At 48.0% G+C, this 19,957-nt stretch overlaps 2 protein-coding genes across 5 annotated transcripts in view; one reads left to right on the plus strand and one right to left on the minus strand.

Annotated features, from left to right (window-relative positions):
* The window catches only part of ADORA2B (adenosine A2b receptor), a 34,864-nt gene extending 29,636 nt beyond the window's left edge, over positions 1-5,228 (plus strand). Inside the window, exon 2 of the mRNA XM_087969043.1 lies at positions 4,428-5,228. Within this exon, the coding sequence (XP_087825169.1) occupies positions 4,428-5,118 (691 nt within the window). The 3' untranslated portion in view covers positions 5,119-5,228. The remainder of the gene's footprint in view (positions 1-4,427) is intronic.
* A 2,118-nt stretch (positions 5,229-7,346) lies between these two features.
* The window catches only part of ZSWIM7 (zinc finger SWIM-type containing 7), a 38,464-nt gene continuing 25,853 nt past the window's right edge, over positions 7,347-19,957 (minus strand). For all 4 annotated transcript variants that reach the window (XM_087969178.1, XM_087969259.1, XM_087969106.1 and 1 more), the window contains 2 exons: positions 14,092-14,196; positions 7,347-7,770 (listed from right to left, as the gene is read on the minus strand). In XM_087969178.1, the coding sequence (XP_087825304.1) occupies positions 7,663-7,770; positions 14,092-14,196 (213 nt within the window). In that variant the 3' untranslated portion in view covers positions 7,347-7,662. The remainder of the gene's footprint in view (positions 7,771-14,091; positions 14,197-19,957) is intronic.

A 19,957-nucleotide genomic window follows, 5' to 3' on the forward strand; every position in this document is an offset into this window, starting at 1 on the left:
GGGTTTGGCTGCTTGCACTTTTGTGGAAATTGTGGGGGCCGGTTCCCATGGAAATTTGGGGTGCACAGGAAGCACCCTGGGGCCCTTGAATAGGGCCGGCGAGCTTCCTTGAAAAAGCAAAGAAGTAGGAGGTTTTTTTTTTTCCTCTCTCTTTTTCTCCCTACAAAATGAAAAGGTTTGTCATTCAGAAGTTGCTTTTTTCTCTAAGGAAAGTCTACCCCACACCCTAAGCTGGCTTGAGTGCCATTTAACTAAATGTGAAAACGCCGGTAGCAGCTGGGCAATTACACCCTTTTCTTAAGTTTTTTTTTTTTTCTTACTCTTTCTTCCTCACTCCATCCGTCCTCCAGCAGTAGCCATTTCCAGGCGCCATTGGCAAATGGCCTTTCGAATTTCTGTCTCTCTCAAGTTGTTTTTCTCTCTAATGGTGTTTTGCTGGCATGGCTCCATCCATAGATGAAGCAAGTGAAAAACAAGAGTTGCACTAAGACTTTGTGGAAATGCACAAGGCTCCCCATCAATAAATTGTAAGCCTCCACCTCAAAAATATTAAGGTGTTTTGTGGTGTGTTAACAACCTTGATTTTTTTTTTTTTTTTGCATCTATGTGCATCCAGAGAGTAGATCAATGTTCCTATACCTGAACAACTAAGCTGTAATAACCAACTCCCAGAACCTCCCAGCCAGCCTGATTTAAGAGGGGAGGACTTCCACTCCCAGAATCCCCCAGCCAGCCTGCTTTAAGAGGGGTGGACTTCCACTCCCAGAATCCCCAGCCAGCCTGCTTTAAGAGGGCTGGACTTCCACTCACAGAATTCCCCAGCCAGCCTGCTTTAAGAGGGCTGGACTTCCACTCCAGAATTCCCCAGCCAGCATGCTTTAAGAGGGGAGGACTTCCACTCCCAGAATTCCCCAGCCAGCATGCTTTAAGAGGGGAGGACTTCCACTCCCAGAATTCCCCAGCCAGCCTGCTTTAAGAGGGCTGGACTTCCACTCCCAGAATTCCCCAGCCAGCATCCTTTAAGAGGGCTGGACTTCCACTCCCAGAATTCCCCAGCCAGCATCCTTTAAGAGGGCTGGACTTCCACTCCCAGAATTCCCCAGCCAGCCTGCTTTAAGAGGGGTGGACTTCCACTCCCAGAATCCCCCAGCTAGGATGCTTTAAGAGGGGTGGACTTCCACTCCCAGAATCCCCCAGCTAGGATGCTTTAAGAGGGGTGGGCTTCCACTCCCAGAATCCCCCAGCCAGCATGCTTTAAGTTGTTAAGTTAGTCACAGGATTGTTAAGTGAATCTGGTTTACTTTGTTTGCTGTGACGGTCATATGAGTCAGTGGCCAAGCATCTGAATTTTTATGACCTGGCCCTGGGAGATGCTGCAACGGTCATAAGTGTGAACAACAGTCCTAAGTGAACATTTTTCAGTGCTGCTATAACTTCGAACGGTCACGAAATGTACTGTTGCAAGTCACTAAACGAATGGTTTTTAAGACGAGGATTGCTTGTATTAGCCACCTCAGTATCATTTTAGACTTATGTGCTGCTTATCACTTCACAGGGATGTTGTGAGGAGGAGTTGTTTAGGCCGACTTGCAGCTCTTGAAGATAGGATGGGATAGCAACTTTTCCATCATATTCAGCATTCCTGTTTAGAATAGAATAGAATAGAATAGAATAGAATAGAATAGAATAGAATAGAATAGAATAGAATATTGGAATGTAGATGTAGAAAATAATAGAATAGAATATATGGAATAGAATAGAGTAGAATAGAGTAGAATATTGAAATATAGAATAGAATAGAATTGAATATATGAAATGTAGAATGGAATGGAATGGAATAGAATAGAATAGAATAGAATAGAATAGAATAGAATAGAATATTGGAATGTAGAAAATAATAGAATAGAATATATAGAATAGAGTAGAATAGAGTAGAATATTGAAATATAGAATAGAATTGAATATATGAAATGTAGAATGGAATGGAATGGAATAGAATAGAATAGAATAGAATAGAATAGAATAGAATAGAATAAGGAATAGAATTAGAATTAGAATTAGAATTAATTAGAATTAGAATTAGAATTATTAGAATTAGAATTAGAATTAAAATTAGAATAGAATAAGAAATAGAAATAGAATTAGAATTAGAATAGAATTAGAATTAGAATAGAATTAGAATAGAATTGGAATAGAATTAGAAATATAAATAGAATTAGAATAGAATTAGAATTAGAATAGAATTAGAATTAGAATAGAATAAGAAATAGAATTAGAATTAGAATAGAATAAGAATTAGAATAGAATTAGAGTAGAATTAGAATAGAATAGAATCAAATCATACTAGGAAACAGTCAATATAAATCATTAGGATACAAGTGACGTTACAGTCACACAGTCACAAGAGGGAGGGGATGGGTGATAAGGAGTGATTAATAGTAATAGTAATGCAGACTTAGTCAATAGTTGGACAATGTTGAGGGAATTATTTGTTTAGCAGAGTGATGGCTTTCGGGGGAAAACTCCCCTTGTGTCTAGTTGTTCTGGCGTGCAGGGCTCTATAGCGTCGTTTTGAGGGTGGGAGTTGAAACAGTTTATGTCCGGGATGTGTGAGGGGTCTGTAGATATTTTCACAGCCCTCTTTTTGACTCGTGCAAGATTCAGGTCCATCACATTTATGGAATTTGTGGAATTTTGGGAAGGGAAGCCGCCTTCCATTCAAGGCCCAACGTCCTGCTGTGAGCCTTCCCTTGTCCTGCTGTTTTCTCATATCGCCTCATTGTTCTTGTCCGGCCTCCAAGCTCGTCCTGCTGGGGTTGACCTCCTCTTGTGTTGTCCCCACGAGAAAAGAGAAAAAAAACAATCGTGGACTTATACCCCCCCCCCCAATGGAGCCAAATATTGATGCCGTTCAGTGAGAAATTGGTACAGTGAGTTTGCCCCGTTTTACAACCTTTCTCACCACAGTTGTTAAGTGAATCGCTGCAAGTTCTTCAGTTAATACCCTGGTTGTTAAATGGAACTGGCTTTCCCCCCTTGATTTCGCTTGTCGGAAGGTCGCAAAAGGGGATCACGTGACCCCAGGGACACCTCGACTGTCATAAGTATGGAGATGCTGCGAAAGGTTATAAGGGTGGAAAAACAGTCATAAATCACTTTTTCCAGTTGCTGTTGTGACGTTGAGCAGTCGCTAAACGAATTGTTGTGAGGGAGAGGTCCACCTATTCTCCAAAGCATCAGAAGGCAGGACAAGAAGCAACAGATGGAAACTGATCGAGGAGAGAAGCAACCTGGAACTAAGGAGACATTTCCAGACAGTGAGAACAATTAACCAGTGGAACAGCTGGCCACCAGAAATTTCTGGGTTCTCCATCACTGGAGGCTTTTAAGAAGAGACTGGACAGCCATTTGTCTGAAATGGTATAGGGACTCCTGCTTGAGCAGGGGGCTGGACTAGAAGACCTCCATGGTCCCTTCCAGCTCATTCTATCCTATCCTATCCTATATTCTATTCTATTCTATGCTATGCTATTCTATTCTAATCTTCTATCTATTCTATAATTATACTATTCTATTTCTATTCTATTCTATTCTCCTTCCTTCCTTTCCTTCCTTCCTTCCTTCCTTCCTTCCTTCCTTCCTTCCTTCCTACCTTTCTTCCCTTCCTTCCTTCCCTTCCTTTCCTTCCTTCCTTCCTTCCTTCCTTTCTTCCCTTCCTTCCTTCCTTCCTTCCTCCCCTCCCTTCCTTCCTTCCTACCTTTCTTCCCCTTCCTTCCTTCCTCCCTCCCCTCCCTTCCTTCCTTCCTTCCTTCCCTTCCTTCCCTCCCTTCCCTCTTCCTTCCTTCCTTCCTTCCTTCCTTCCTTCCTTCCTTCCTTCCTTCCTTCCTTCCTTCCTTCCTTCCTTCCCTATTCTATTCGATTATTATTCTATTTGATTATTATGCTATTCTTATTATTCTCTTCTATTGTTATACTATTCTATTCCTGTTCTATTTCTATACTATTTCTATACTATTCCTATTCCTATTCTACTCTACTATGTTCTACTCCCCCTTCCTTCCTTCTTTATTTTATTCTGTTCCGTTCCCTTCCATTCCATCCCATTTAAATCCTATCCTATTCTTAATTCTTCTAACCTTCTGACAAGCAAAGCCAACGGGAAGCCAGATTTCACTTCACCGCCGGGTTACCAACTTAACCACAACAGCGATTCACTATTAACTGGGGTGAGAAAAACCATATAACAGGGGCCAAAAAGCCCTTAACAAGTCTCTCCCTTAAACAAGAGAAATTCGGGGCTCCCTCGTGCTCCTCATTCGAGGACCCCCTCTACCCAACCATCCTTCCCCGAGGGACAAAAGGTGATCTTATCCCCCCATTTGTGTGACCCCATTTTTTCTTGTCGTCCCCCCGCTTTCTTCTTGCAGATACAAGAGCCTGGTGACGGGGAAGCGAGCCCGCGGACTCATCGCTGTCCTCTGGCTCCTCTCGTTCATCATCGGCCTGATGCCGCTGATGGGTTGGAACAAGATGGACGCCGTTCAGAACTGCACCAACGAGACGCAGGGGCCCAGCGGGGACTGCCGGGTGACCTGCCTCTTCGAGAACGTGGTGCCCATGAGCTACATGGTGTACTTCAACTTCTTCGGCTGCGTCCTCCTGCCCCTCTTCATCATGCTCTGCATCTACATCAAGATCTTCGCCGTGGCCTGCAAGCAGCTGCGGCAGATCGAACTGGTGGACAACTGCCGGATGACGCTGCAGAAGGAATTCAGCGCCGCCAAGTCGCTGGCCATCATTGTGGGCCTGTTTGCCCTCTGTTGGCTGCCGCTGCACATCCTTAACTGCCTGATTCTCTTCTACCCCACCTTCGCGAAGAGCAAGCGGGACTGGATGATGTATCTAACCATCATCCTCTCCCACACCAACTCGGTGGTCAACCCAATCATTTACGCTTACCGTATCCAGGACTTCCGGTATACGTTCCGGAAGATCCTGTCGCGTTACGTCCTCTGCAGGAACGAGGATTTTCCTAACTACCCCAAAGGGAGCAACAGCGGCGGTAGCAGCCGTCACCTGGCGGTGAATAACCTGAACACATCGCCGACCTACGTTTGAGGTCACCTGGACAGCCAGTAGGTCTTTGATCTGTCCGGAACAGCACACACACATCGCGCTGTTCAGTGGGAAACAAGCGGCCAGGAGGTTCATATTCAAGGTAGTCCGCGACTTACGACCGTCCATTTCGACTAAGTCATTGATGGTGGGAAACGGGAGGAGGGGGTCACCCCATGTGGTCAGCCTGCTTTGGTGGTGTTTTTTCCCCCCAAAGCAGTCATTTGGCAAGGGCTGGCTTGGCCAAAAACTAGAAGAAGTAAATTTTTGGAGGTGGGCAGAAATGTCATAATACCTGTCGTGTGGCCAAGAGACGCTGCAAAGGGCCGTAAATGCGAGCTGATGGACAAGCACCTAAAATCCGTTCACTTGACCATGTTGGGGGGACTGGCTTTTGCAACTTCAGAACTGGGTGTTCGGTAACCCTTGGAGAGGTTTGTGGTAATTTGGAACGGTGACTGGTCGTAAGTCAAGGACTACCCCTGCGACTTCCTGCGATATGCGGGAGTGTTGGAACAAGAACGGCTCGGTTTTGTTTTGCACGCAATAGTGTTCCTCGACCTCAGCAACGGGACGCCGTGTGGACTTCAACTCCCAACATTCCCTAGGCAGCAAGCTTTAAGATGGGTGGACTTTAATACGTGGCTGACTGGTGGATTCTGGGAGTTGGAGTCCATCCATCTTAAAGCATGGCTGACTGGGGGATTCTGGGAATCGAAGTCCACCCATTTTAAAGCATGCTGGGTGGGGAATTCTGGGAGTGGAAGTCCACCAATCTCAAAGTATGCCAGCTGAGGAATTCTGGGAGTTGAAATCCACCCATCTTGAAGCATGGCTGGCTGGGGAATTCTGGGAATTGAAGTCCACCCCATTTTAAAGCATGCTGGGTTTGGAATTCTGGGAGTGGAAGTCCACACCGTTTCATGGCGCTGAGGTTGGGAAATACTGATGTACAATTAAAGGGCTTCTGCTGCCTGAGCCCTTTCAATGATGATGAGATTTAATTTACCGTTTAATTATTTTTAATCTTTGCCTCCATTAGAAGGGCAGGTTTTCAAAACCATGCTGCTCTTTTGTGTGTTTGTCTGCCTGTGTAGATGGGAGGGTGTCATCTGTGAAATGACTTGTGGTCCTGCCATGCCCCAAAAATAAAACCACAGGAGCAAGGGAACTGAAACTTAATACATGTGATAATTTGGTGTTTTGTATGAGGCTGTTAACTTTACCCACTCAAGTCTTTTTTTTTAAAGATTAATTTAAGTTTGTCATCAGTTATTTGATGCTGCTGGTATTCTCGTATGGGAAATCCTTTTTAAGTAGGCCAGTAAATGGTATAACGGATGTGCTTTTTTTAATTAAAATATTGTAAATGCAATGGAGAGAGTTTTAAAGGGGGATCGTTTTTGTCTTACTCTGAACTAAATTATTGGTTTAAATTGGCAAAGGGGAAGCTAGATTTAAACAATTGCTATTCTTTTCTTTCTTTCCTTCTCTCCCTCCCTTTTCTCCTTCCTCCCTCTCCCCTTTCTCCTCCCTCCCTTCCTTCTCTCCCTCCCTTTTTTCCTTCCTTCCCATGCAATAGCACGTAGACTTATATAGCGCTTCACAATGCTTTACAGCCCTCTCTAAGCAGTTCATCCTTCTTTCATTCCTTTCTTTCCATTCCCGCCCTTTTCTTTTCTTCCTTCCTCCTTTTTCTCCTTCCTTCCTTCCTTCCTTCCTTCCTTCCCTCCCTCCTTCCTTCCTTCCTTCCTTCCCAAGCAATAGCACTTAGACTTATATAGCGCTTCACAATGCTTTACAGCCCTAAGCGGTTCCTCCTTTCTTTTCTTTCCTTTTCTGTTTTTCTTTCTTTCTTTCCTTCCTTCCTATCCCTCCCTTTTCTTTCCTCCCTCCCTCCTTCCTTTCTTCCCAAGCAATAGCACTTAGACTTATATGGCGCTTCACAATGCTTTATAGCCCTCTCTAAGTGGTTCCATCTTTTCTTTCTTTCTTTCTTTCTTTCTTTCTTTCTTTCTTTCTTTCTTTCTTTCTTTCTTTCTTTCTTTCTTTCTTTCTTTCTTTCTTTCTTTCTTTCTCTCTCTCTCTCTCTCTCTCTCTCTCTCTCTTTCTTTCTTTTCTTTTCTTTTCTTTTCTTTTCTTTTCTTTTCTTTCTTTCTTTCTCTCCCCGCCCCCTGTTTTTCTTTCTTTTCTTTGCTTTCTTTTTTAATAAAATACTTGCCGAAGTCAAACTTGGCCTCCCAATTTACTGGTGTCATTTTCATCCTTGCGGAAAAATACTTTTAAAGATATTTGCTGCAATCCACTTTTTAGGGTTAATCGTTTCCGAATGTGACGTGTGTGTGTATATGTGTGCAGTCCAGAGCTGCATAAAAACGTCCCCCATGGGGACCCACAACGACAGTCATCAGTCATTTCTGAGCAGAAAACAGGAGCAGGACACAACGGGGTGGAGGGAAAAGACACACACCCAGCTCAAAACGCTTCCAGTCACCCGTGGTTACAGCTCACATTTTCTCGTTCTTTTTCCTCAACTTCCTTCCATCCTCATTTCTCCTCAGGGAGGAGCAGGGCCGTCAGATGCTGGTTGGAGATGCTTTGCTCCTGGCAAGCGCCGGTCGCTCGGCTCAGATAGATGGCGAGGATGTGCTTACACTACCAAAAACACACAACAACAACAAGAACAGAGAGCAACCCCATTAGAGGCCGAGTGTGGGAAAGTTTGGTGCAGGAGAGGAGTCCCAGTAAAAATAATAATAATTAGGAGACGAGCAGCCCATCTTGCCACCGACCAGTTTTACGGGAGCAAAATTTTTTATTTTGAATAAAATTCGAATAATTTAAACTGAATTTCAATTAAAAAAAAATATTTGTTTAAATAAAATCTGCTTAACAGAATAAGAGAGGTGGAAGTCTAACACACACACATACACACACCCAGCTCAAGCAAAAACCTCTATAGCCAGGGGTGGGATTCATCCGGTTTAGACTGGTTCGGGGGAACCGGTTGTTAAATTTAACATCTGGTTTGCAAAACGGGTAATTGAACTGAACAGCTGGCCCTGCCCACCCCACCCTTCCCCTCCCCGGAGTCTCCATGTGGCCCATTTTGGATGCAGGTAACTACAGGGTCTGCGCGGAGGCTCTGGGAGAGGGAAAAACGGGCCGAACCGGAAGTTCCGGAAGTCCGGAAACGGGCCTATTTCCGGCTTCCGGAGGACCTCCGGAGCCCGGGGGAGGCTGTTTTCGCCCTGCCAGAGGCCTGAGGGAAGCCTCCGGATTCTGGGGAAGGTGAAAAACAGCCCCCCCCCCGGAAGTTCCAGTAGGCCACACCCACCCTGGCCAGGCCTATCCACCAACCGGGCAGAGAACTGGTTGCTGGGATTTTGGAATCCCACCCCTATCTATACCACTTATAAAAGAATAGAATAAAAATTATTTAACAGAATAAAAAACTATTTAAATAACATTATTGAGATAAATGTGGCTCAGGAATTCTGGGAGTTGAAGTCTAAATGTAATCAAAGGGCCGTCGTTCCCCATCCTGTCTCAGGAATTCTGGGAGTTGAAGTCTAAATGTCATCGAAGGGCCGTCGTTGCCCATCCTGTCTCAGGAATTCTGGGAGTTGAAGTCCAAATGTCATCAAAGGGCCACTGTTCCCCATCCTGTCTCAGGAATTCTGGGAGTTGAAGTCTAAATGTCATCAAAGGGCCATCGTTGCCCATCCTGTCTCAGGAATTCTGGGAGTTGTAGTCTAAATGTCATCAAAGAGCCATCGTTCCCCATCCTTTCTCAGGAATTCTGGGAGTTGAAGTCTAAATGTCATTGAAGGGTCACTGTTCCCCATCCTTTCTCAGGAATTCTGGGAGTTGAAGTCTAAATGTCATTGAAGGGTCACTGTTCCCCATCCTTTCTCAGGAATTCTGGGAGTTGAAGTCTAAATGTCATCAAAGGGCCGTCGTTCCCCATCCTATCTCAGGAATTCTGGGAGTTGAAGTCTAAATGTCATCGAAGGGCCATCGTTCCCCATCCTGTCTCAGGAATTCTGGGAGTTGAAGTCTAAATGTCATCAAAGGGCCACCGTTCCCCATCCTGTCTCAGGAATTCTGGGAGTTGAAGTCTAAATGTCATCAAAGGGCCGTCGTTCCCCATCCTGTCTCAGGAATTCTGGGAGTTGAAGTCTAAATGTCATCAAAGGGCCACTGTTCCCCATCCTGTCTCAGGAATTCTGGGAGTTGAAGTCTAAATGTCATCAAAGGGCCATCGTTGCCCACCCTGTCTCAGGAATTCTGGGAGTTGAAGTCTAAATGTTATCAAAGGGCCACAGTTCCCCATCCTATCTCAGGAATTCTGGGAGTTGAAGTCTAAATGTCATCAAGGGCCATCGTTGCCCACCCTGTCTCAGGAATTCTGGGAGTTGTAGTCTAAATGTCATCAAAGGGCCACTGTTCCCCATCCTGTCTCAGGAATTCTGGGAGTTGTAGTCCAAATGTCATCAAAGGGCCACTGTTCCCCATCCTGTCTCAGGAATTCTGGGAGTTGAAGTCTAAATGTCATCAAAGGGCCATCGTTGCCCATCCTGTCTCAGGAATTCTGGGAGTTGAAGTCTAAATGTCATCAAAGGGCCGTCGTTGCCCATCCTGTCTCAGGAATTCTGGGAGTTGAAGTCTAAATGTCATCAAAGGGCCGTCGTTGCCCATCCTGTCTCAGGAATTCTGGGAGTTGAAGTCTAAATGTCATCAAAGGGCCGTCGTTGCCCATCCTGTCTCAGGAATTCTGGGAGTTGAAGTCTAAATGTCATCAAAGGGCCGTCGTTGCCCATCCTGCCTCAGGAATTCTGGGAGTTGAAGTCTAAATGTCATCAAAGGGCCGTCGTTGCCCATCCTGCCTCAGGAATTCTGGGAGTTGAAGTCTAAATGTCATCAAGGGCCACTGTTCCCCATCCTGTCTCAGGAATTCTGGGAGTTGAAGTCTAAATGTCATCAAGGGCCGTCGTTGCCCATCCTGCCTCTGGAATTCTGGGAGTTGAAGTCTAAATGTCATCAAAGGGCCGTCGTTGCCCATCCTGCCTCTGGAATTCTGGGAGTTGAAGTCTAAATGTCATCGAAGGGCCATCGTTCCCCATCCTGTCTCAGGAATTCTGGGAGTTGTAGTCTAAATGTCATCAAAGAGCCATCGTTCCCCATCCTTTCTCAGGAATTCTGGGAGTTGAAGTCCAAATGTCATCAAAGGGCCGTCGTTGCCCATCCTGCCTCAGGAATTCTGGGAGTTGAAGTCTAAATGTCATCAAAGGGCCATCCTTCCCTACCTCTGTCCTAAACTAACCACAGCTGTCCTCCCACGGCTACGGAGGCCTTGTCCACCCCGCTCATTTTCCCTCGGGGAGGTGGGGAGAGGCTGGGCGGGAGCGTGGGAATCTCTGGGCTACATCCTGACCCCTTGGAGAGAACCTGCCCCATAGTTTCCCACTGGTTCCTGTGCACAGGATGAGCTCCAGACTTCCATTGTCTTTAGAGGAAATTTCGCTGGGGTTTCGATTGTCTACGGTGAACACAACTCTCTTCTCTTTCTTAGAGGACTCCTGTAAGTAAAATCAGATTTCTTATCCAGGTAGTCCTTGACTTAACAACCATAATTTGAGCCTCAAATTTCCATTGTTGAACAAAATGGTCATTAAGTGAGTTGTGCTCCATTCCATGACCTTTTTTTTTTGGTCACAGTCAATATCACCAAATGAATGGTTTTAAGTCAAGGATTACTTGTATTAGCAATAGCACTTAACCGTGTTTCCCCGAAAATAAGACCTTGTCATATATATATTTTTTGCCACCCAAAAAGGCACCATGTCTTATTTTAGGAGGACATCATCCACTGACTAACCTCACATGTGTGTGTCGCCCCTGGCCTCCTTTTCACTGTCAAGAGGCCTTCAGGAATTTCTGCTGCGGGCAAGGCTTTCCTGAAGGCCTCTGCAGCCGATAGGATCGATCCTGAGCTTTTTCATCAGCTCCAGAGGCCTTCAGGAAAGCCTTCCCAGCCTTGTCGGCTGCAGAAGAAATGGGTCAGCAAGGCAGGTGTCGGGGTGTGTGAGGCCTGGCTACACCTGTCCAAAGCTAAGTAGTAGGTCAGCTCCACCACCCCATTCCCCCCCAGCTTAATTTTTACCCTCCATTCTGGAGTGGGCAGGATCTTAATTATTTTGGGAGGGGGTAGGGCTTATATTGGGCACACGTAAAAAATCAAGCTAGGACTTACTTTCAGGGTAGGTTGTACCTTCAGGGAAACAGTATATACACAGATCTACAGCCCTCTCTAAACGGTTTACAGAATCAGCCTATTTGCCCCCCAACAATCCGAGTCCTCATTTTACCAACCTTGGAAGGACGGAAGGCTGAGTCAACATTGCACCCAGTCAGGATCGAACTCCAGGAAATGGGCAGAATCAGCCTGCAATACTGCATTTCTAACCACTGCGGCCGTTCCTTCCTCCCTCCCTCCTTCCACACTTAGCAATAGCCCTTAGACTTATATCCCGCTTCACGGTGCTTTTACAGCCCTCTCTAAGCGGTTTACAGAGTCAGCCTATTTGCCCCCAACAATCCGGGTCCTCATTTTACCGACCTCGGAAGGACGGAAGGCTGAGTCCAACCCTAAAGCCCTTTTAAACCAACGGGGCTGGGAATTCTGGGAGTCGAAGTCCAGACTTCTTAAAAGTGCCCAGGTCTCTACTCCATCTCTTCTCCTTCTAGTTGAGTGGTCTTAGGTCAGAGGTCTCTAACCTTGGGCAACTTAGCTGGCTGGAGAATTCTGGGAGTTGTAGTCCACACGCCTTAAAAGTGGCCAAGTTTGAGGACCCTTGTCTTAGGTGGTCTTCTCCAGCAGACCCAAGACAGGACCTCCCTTCAAAGCCCCCTCCTCTACCACACACTGTATCCCCCTCCCCTCCTCTCTCTCTCTCTCCTTTCGCAGGGATGGGAGGGTTGTCACAATTCCTGTCTTCTCGGGTCCAGACTGGCTAGTCTCACCTAGGGGAGCAGACTGGGGGTTGTGGGGGAGGTAAGCACCAAGATCTTCTCAACCTCTTCTCCAAAGCCCCCAAAGGCAGGACGAGAAGCAACAGGTGGAAACGGATCAAGGAGAGAAGCAACTTGGATGTAAGGAGAAATTTCCTAACAGGGCGGATAATTGGCCACCGGAACAGCTTGTCACCAGAAATTGTGGGTGCTCCATGACTGGAGGTTTGGAAGAAGAAACTGGACAGCCGCTTGTCTGAAGTGGTTTAGGGCTTCCTGCTTGTGCAGGGGGTTGGACTACAAGATCTCCAAGGTCCCTTCCAACTCAGTTATTCTACTATCCTTCCTTCCTTCCTTCCTTCCTTCCTTCCTTCCTTCCCTTCCTTCCTTCCTTCCTTCCTTCCTTCCTTCCTTCTTTCCTACCTACCTACTTTCCTTCTTTCCTACCTTCCTACCTACCTTCCTTCCTACCTTCCTTCCTTCTTTCCTTCCTTCCTTCCTTTCCTTCCTTCTTTCCTATCTACCTACCTACCTTCCTTCCTTCCTTCTTTCCTCCTTCCTTCTTTCTTATCCACCCACCTTCCTTCCTTCCTTCCTTCCTTCCTTCCTTCCTTCTTACCTACCTACCTACCTACTTTCCTTCTTTCCTTCCTACCTACCTTCCTACCTTCCTTCCTTCCTTCCTACCTTCCTTCTTTCCTATCTACCTTCCTTCCTACCTTCCTTCCTTCCTTCTTTCCTACCTACCTACTTTCCTTCTTTCCTTCCTTCCTACCTTCCTACCTACCTTCCTACCTCCTTCCTTACCTTCCCTTCCTTCCTTTCCTTCCTTCTTTCCTATCTACCTACCTACCTATCTTCCTTTCTTCCTACCTTCCTTCCTACCTACCTTCCTTCCTTCTTCCTTCCTTCCTTCCTTCCTTCCTTCCTTACTTTCCTTCTTCCTACCTACCTACCTTCCTTCCCTTCTTTCCTTCCTTCTCCTACCACCTACCTCCTTCCTTCTTTCCTACCCTACCTACCTTCCTTCCTTCCTTCCTTCCTTCCTTCCTTCCTTCCTTCCTTCCTTCCTTCCTTCCTTCTTTCCTTTCCTACCTACCTTCCTTCCTTCTTCCTTCCTTCCTTCCTTCCTTCCCTTCCTACCTACCTACCTTCCCTTTCCTACCTGCCTACCTTCCTTCCTTCCTTCCTTCCTTCCTTTCCTTCCTTCCCATTGGAGATTTTATAGAAGAGACTGGACAGCCGCCTATCTGAACTTGTATAGGGTCTCCTGCTTGAGCAGGGGGTTGGACTAGATGACCTCCAAGGTCCCTTCCAACATCTGTTCCCTTCTCTTCCTTTCTCCCCTCCTCTCCTCTCTCCTCCTCTTCTCATTAATCCATTACTATTCCACCCCACCCTATTCTTCAAAGCCCCCTGAAGTCAGGACAAGAAGCAACGGGTGGAAACTAAACAAGGAGAGAAGCAACCTGGAATTAAGGAGGAACTTCCGAACAGTGAGGACAATTAACCAGGGGAACAGCTTCTCCACCAGAAGCTCTGGGTGATCCAACACTGGAGGTTTTTAAGAAGAGACTGGACAGCCGTTTGTCTCAGCCATAGGGTCTCCTGCTTGAGCCGGGGGGCTGGACTAGAAGACCTCCAAGGTCCCTTCCAGCTCTGGTCTGAACTGAAATGAATTGAAAAAGCCCTCCCTGCAGGTGAGCAGACCCCCTTCCCCCCCTGCCCTACCCACGTCACCTTCTTTCAACACAACTGTTTCCTCCCTTGCACAAACTTCAGGGAAAAGACGCACAATGGGGAGAGTGCGTCACCGGACAAACATTCTAGCGTGTGTTACACACACACACACACACATCTAACAAGCCGGCTTCCTCCAAGACACTCTTCTCCCCACCCCACCCCCCGCCGCCCACATGGGGCTCGGCCCCTCCCTGCCCCTCCCGTTTCCTGCCCACTCACCACGAGGTTGTCCCCTTTCCGCAGCACGGAGAAAGCGAAAGCTGGACAGCTGCAGAAGTGACAGGAGGCGTAGCAGGTGTAGAGTTTGCCCGAGCTGCCCACCACCTGCGGGAGAATGGATGGTTTTATTTATTTATTTATTGTTTAAAAAAGGGGGGGAACATTAAAAATTACTATTTTTAAAAAATTACATCAGTTCAATCCAGGTTTTTTTTTGTAAAACGGAAAATACGCCTCTCGGCACAGTAACCTGATTCGTGTTACAAACTGCACACAGGTTGCCTGTTGTTGCTTTACCTAGATTCCCCTCGACCCGGTGGCATCCGAAAGGTGTTGTACTACAACTCCCATCATCCTCAGGAGAGCAGGTGGCAAGAGACGCTGCCCTAGGGCAATGGTGGCCTCCAAAGGAGTTAGACTACAACCCCCATCTTCCACAGGAGATCAGTGGGAAGACGCTTCCCCTAAAATGGATCGGTGGCCTCCAATGGAGGTAGACTACAACCCCCATTATCCCCAGGAGAGAAGGTGGGCAGAAGACACTGATTTTGGATGATGGGTGGCCTCCAAAGACTACAAAGCCCATTGTCCCTAGGAAAGCAGGTGGGGGAAAGGTGCTGCCCAACGACGAATCGGTAGCCTCCAGAGACGCTAGACTACAACTCCCATCATCCCCAGGATAGCGGTTGGGGGGGAGAGATGCTGCCCTAGTGTGATAGGGGTGGCCTCCAAAGGTGTTAGACTACAACTCCCATCATCCTCAGGACAGCAGTTGGGGAGGGAGACACTGCCCTAAAATGATCAGCGGCCCCCAAGGGTGACAGACTACAACTCCCATCATCCCCCAGGTCAGAGAGGGAGAGACATAACCCTATGGCGGATTGGTGGCCTCCCAAGGGTGGTGGACTACAACTCCCATCATCCCTAGGAGCCCAGGCAAGAGAGAGCCGCAACCCGAGGATGGATTAGAGGCCTCCCAAGGTGTTAAACTACAACTCCCAGTAGCCTAGGGCTACCCTACCGCTTGTAACAGATAATCAGAGTTGGAAGGGACCTTATAGGTCATCTAGCCCACCCCACCCCCCCTCATCCACCCAAGCGGGAAACCCTACACCCTTTCTGAAAGATGGCGGCCCATTTGAAAAATAAAGAACCTTGAAACTAAAGAACTTGAAAAATAAAGAACTTTCTAATTAAACCGGGATCCCTCCGGAGTGGACAAACCAGAATGGACAAGCCGACATTCTGCTCTTAAATCAACCTGATGGAACGATCCAATCGGGGCTGTTCACGGAGGCGATCTTTGAAGAAATATATGGTATTTAGGGGGGGAAATGCAATTTGGATTAGTCCCTTTTTTGGGGGGGATTTAAAAGGTTGATGATTTACGTTAATCCGGCTGGCCGCTGCGAAAGGAAGAAGGGAGGGGAAAGACAGGCGCGTAATTACAAGCTGAGGGCTGGACAGATGAAATTCGCGGTGGAGAAAAATTAACCAGGGTGGGGGCAGGACCAGCTCACAGACCCATCAGCCACAAAGCTAGCTCGACGCATGGGCGCACCGGAGGTATTTTTCACGCAAGCAACCTCAAGTCGGAAACAACAGCCAGCATAAAGTAGTGCTTAAAGCACTAGGCTAGAAACCAGGGGACAGGGAATTCTAGTTCCAACTTAGCCACTGAAAGCTAGCTGGGTGACTGTGGGTCAATCAGCAGGAAACATTGAGTTCTAGTCTAACCTTAGGCATGAAAACCAGCTCGTGAGTTTGGGCCAATCACCAGGTGATAGGGAGTTCTAGTCCCACCTTAGACAAAAAAGTCAGGTGGGTGAGTTTGGTCCAATTACCAGGTGACAGGGAGTTCTAGTCCTACCTTTGCTATGAAAGTCAGGTGGGTGAGTTTGGGCCAATCACCAGGCGACAGGGAGTTCTAGTCCCATCTGAGCCATGAAAGTCAGGTGGGTGAGTTTGGGCCAGTCACCAGGCGACAGGGAGTTCTAGTCCCATCTTAGCCACGAAAGACAGCTGGGTGACTTTTGAGCCAATCACCAGGCGACAGGAGTTCTAGTCCCATCTTAGCCATGAAAGACAGCTGGGTGACTTTGGGCCAATCACCAGACGACAGGAGTTCTAGTCCCACCTTAGCCATGAAAGACAGCTGGGTGACTTTGAGCCAATCACCAGGCGACAGGGAGTTCTAGTCCCACCTTAGCCATGAAAGACAGCTGGGTGAGTTTGATCCAATCACCAGGTGAGAGGGAGTTCTAGTCCCACTTCAACCATGAAAGCCAGCTGGGGGACTTTGGGCCAATCACCAGGTGATAGGGAGTTCTAGTCCCACCTTAGACAAGAAAGTCGGGTGAGTTTGGTCCAATTACCGGGTGACAGGGAGTTCTAGTCCCACCTTTGCCATGAAAGTCAGGTGGGTGAGTTTTGGGCCAGTCACCAGGCAACAGGGAGTTCTAGTCCGATCTTAGCCATGGAAGTCAGGTGGGTGAGTTTGGTCCAATTACCAGGTGACAGGAGTTCTAGTCCCACCTTTGCCATGAAAGTCAGGTGGGTGAGTTTTGGGCCAGTCACCAGGCAACAGGAGTTCTAGTCCCACCTTAGCCATGGAGGTCAGGTGGGTGAGTTTGGGCCAATCACCAGGCGACAGGAGTTCTAGTCCCATCTTAGCCATGAAAGACAGCTGGGTGACTTTGAGCCAATCACCAGGCGACAGGGAGTTCTAGTCCCACCAGCCATGAAAGACAGCTGGGTGACTTTGGGCCAATCACCGACAGGAGTTCTAGTCCCACCTTAGCCATGAAAGTCAGGTGGGTGAGTTTTGGGCCAGTCACCAGGTGACAGGGAGTTCTAGTCCCACCTTAGCCATGAAAGACAGCTGGGTGACTTTGGGCCAATCACCAGGCGACGGAGTTCTAGTCCCACCTTAGCCATGAAAGACAGCTGGGTGAGTTTGAGCCAATCACCAGGCGACAGGGAGTTCTAGTCCCACCTTAGCCATGAAAGCCAGCTGGGGACTTTGGGCCAATCACCAGGTGATAGGGAGTTCTAGTCCCACCTTAGACAAGAAAGTCAGGTGGGTGAGTTTGGTCCAATTACCAGGCGACAGGGAGTTCTAGTCCCATCTGAGCCATGAAAGTCAGGTGGGTGAGTTTGGGCCAGTCACCAGGCAACAGGGAGTTCTAGTCCCATCTTAGCCATGGAAGTCAGGTGGGTGAGTTTGGGCCAATCACCAGGCAACAGGGAGTTCTAGTCCCACCTTAGCCATGAAAGACAGCTGGGTGACTTTGGGCCAATCACCAGGTCACAGGGAGTTCTAGTCCCATCTTAGCCATGAAAGACAGCTGGGTGACTTTGAGCCAATCACCAGGCGACAGGGAGTTCTAGTCCCACCTCAGCCATGAAAGACAGCTGGGTGACTTTGAGCCAATCACCAGGCGACAGGAGTTCTACTCCCACCTCAGCCATGAAAGACAGCTGGGTGACTTTGAGCCAATCACCAGGTGACAGGGAGTTCTAGTCCCACCTTAGCCATGAAAGACAGCTGGATGACTTTGGGCCAATCACCACCAGGTTCAGACCAGGGAGTTCTAGTCCCACCAGGAGTTCTAGTAGCCATGAAAGACAGCTGGGTGACTTTGGGCCAATCACCAGGCGACAGGGAGTTCTAGTCCCACCTTAGCCATGAAAGACAGCTGGGTGACTTTGAGCCAATCACCAGGCGACAGGGAGTTCTAGTCCCACCTCAGCCATGAAAGACAGCTGGGTGAGTTTGATCCAATCACCAGGTGACAGGGAGTTCTAGTCCCATCTTAGCCATGAAAGCTAGCTGGATGACTGTGGGTCAATCACTAGAAACCTTGAGTTTTGTCTAACCTTAGCCACGAAAGCCAGCTGGGTGACTTTGGGCCAATCACCAGGCGACAGGGAGTTCTAGTCCCACCTTAGCCATGAAAGACAGCTGGGTGACTTTGAGCCAATCACCAGGTGACAGGAGTTCTAGTCCCACCTCAGCCATGAAAGACAGCTGGGTGAGTTTGATCCAATCACCAGGTGACAGGGAGTTCTAGTCCCATCTTAGCCATGAAAGCTAGCTGGATGACTGTGGGTCAATCACTAGGAAACCTTGAATTCTGTCTAACCTTAGCCACGAAAGCCAGCTGGGTGACTTTGGGCCAATCACCAGGAGACGGTGAGTTCTAGTCCCACCTTAGCCATGAAAGACAGCTGGGTGACTTTGAGCCAATCACCAGGTGACAGGGAGTTCTAGTCCCACCTCAGCCATGAAAGACAGCTGGGTGAGTTTGATCCAATCACCAGGTGACAGGGAGTTCTAGTCCCATCTTAGCCATGAAAGCTAGCTGGATGACTGTGGGTCAATCACTAGGAAACCTTGAGTTTTGTCTAACCTTAGCCACGAAAGCCAGCTGGGTGACTTTGGGCCAATCACCAGGCGACAGGGAGTTCTAGTCCCACCTTAGCCATGAAAGACAGCTGGGTGACTTTGAGCCAATCACCAGGCGACAGGGAGTTCTAGTCCCACCTCAGCCATGAAAGACAGCTGGGTGAGTTTGATCCAATCACCAGGTGACAGGGAGTTCTAGTCCCATCTTAGCCATGAAAGCTAGCTGGATGACTGTGGGTCAATCACTAGGAAACCTTGAATTCTGTCTAACCTTAGCCACGAAAGCCAGCTGGGTGACTTTGGGCCAATCACCAGGAGACGGTGAGTTCTAGTCCCGCCTTAGCCACGAAAGCCAGCTGGGTGACTTAGGGCCAATCACCAGGAGACGGGGAGTTCTAGTCTTGCCTTAGTCAAGAAAGCTGGCTGGGTGACTTTAGCCTAGTCCCTCTGTCTCAGCCTAACCCACCTCACAGTGTTGTTGTGGGAAAATAGTTGGAGGAAGCTGTGTTAGATCTGTCCCTTGCCTTGAATTATTTGAACAAAAAAACAAAGGTGTGATACGAATGAATCAACAAAAGAAACAAGCAAACAAATGAAACCCTGCGAATGGGCAGTGACCCAGGGCTGGAGGGGGGATGCCAGGGTGCCAGGGTGGAGGGTGGATAGTGGGGCAGCAACCAAGATGTCCAAAATAGTAGAGCCATGGAAAACGGAATCCAATCTCTGCGGCCAAAGAGGCTTCGTGTTTACAAAGGAATTCCCAATAACAAAGATAATAGAAACAAAGGAGACAATGTTGTCAGTTTCTTGGAAGCTAGAATTACCTGGGGAAAAATAGGCTGAGATTGTGTAAATCTATTCTCTTATCTCCGGAGTAGCGTTTCTCAACTTTGGGGAATTTATGACGGGTGGACTTCAAGTCAGAGAATTGCCCAACGTAAATGCTATAAGGGGGGTGGGCTTCAGTTCCCAGAATCCCCAGCCAGCCTGCTTTAAGAGGAGGGCTTCCACTCCCAGAACCCCCAGCCAGGATGCTTTAAGAGGGAGGACTTCCACTCCCAGAATCCCCAGCCAGGATGCTTTAAGAGGGAGGACTTCCACTCCCAGAATCCCCAGCCAGCATCCTTTAAGAGGGAGGGCTTCCACTCCCAGAATCCCCAGCCAGCCTGCTTTAAGAGGGGTGGGCTTCCACTCCCAGAATCCCCAGCCAGAGTGCTTTAAGAGGGGTGGACTTCCACTCCCAGAATCCCCAGCCAGCTTGCTTTAAGAGGGGAGGACTTCCACTCCCAGAATCCCCCAGCCAGGATGCTTTAAGAGGGGTGGACTTCCACTCCCAGAACCCCCAGCCAGCTTGCTTTAAGAGGGGAGGACTTCCACTCCCAGAATCCCCCATCCAGCATGCTTTAAGAGGGAGGACTTCCACTCCCAGAACCCCCAGCCAGGATGCTTTAAGAGGAG

This window comes from Notechis scutatus, chromosome 1 (genome assembly GCF_049901735.1).
Source record: "Notechis scutatus isolate UNSWTSFEM ecotype Mainland chromosome 1, rNotScu1.2, whole genome shotgun sequence".
Taxonomy (NCBI): Eukaryota; Metazoa; Chordata; class Lepidosauria; order Squamata; family Elapidae; genus Notechis; species Notechis scutatus.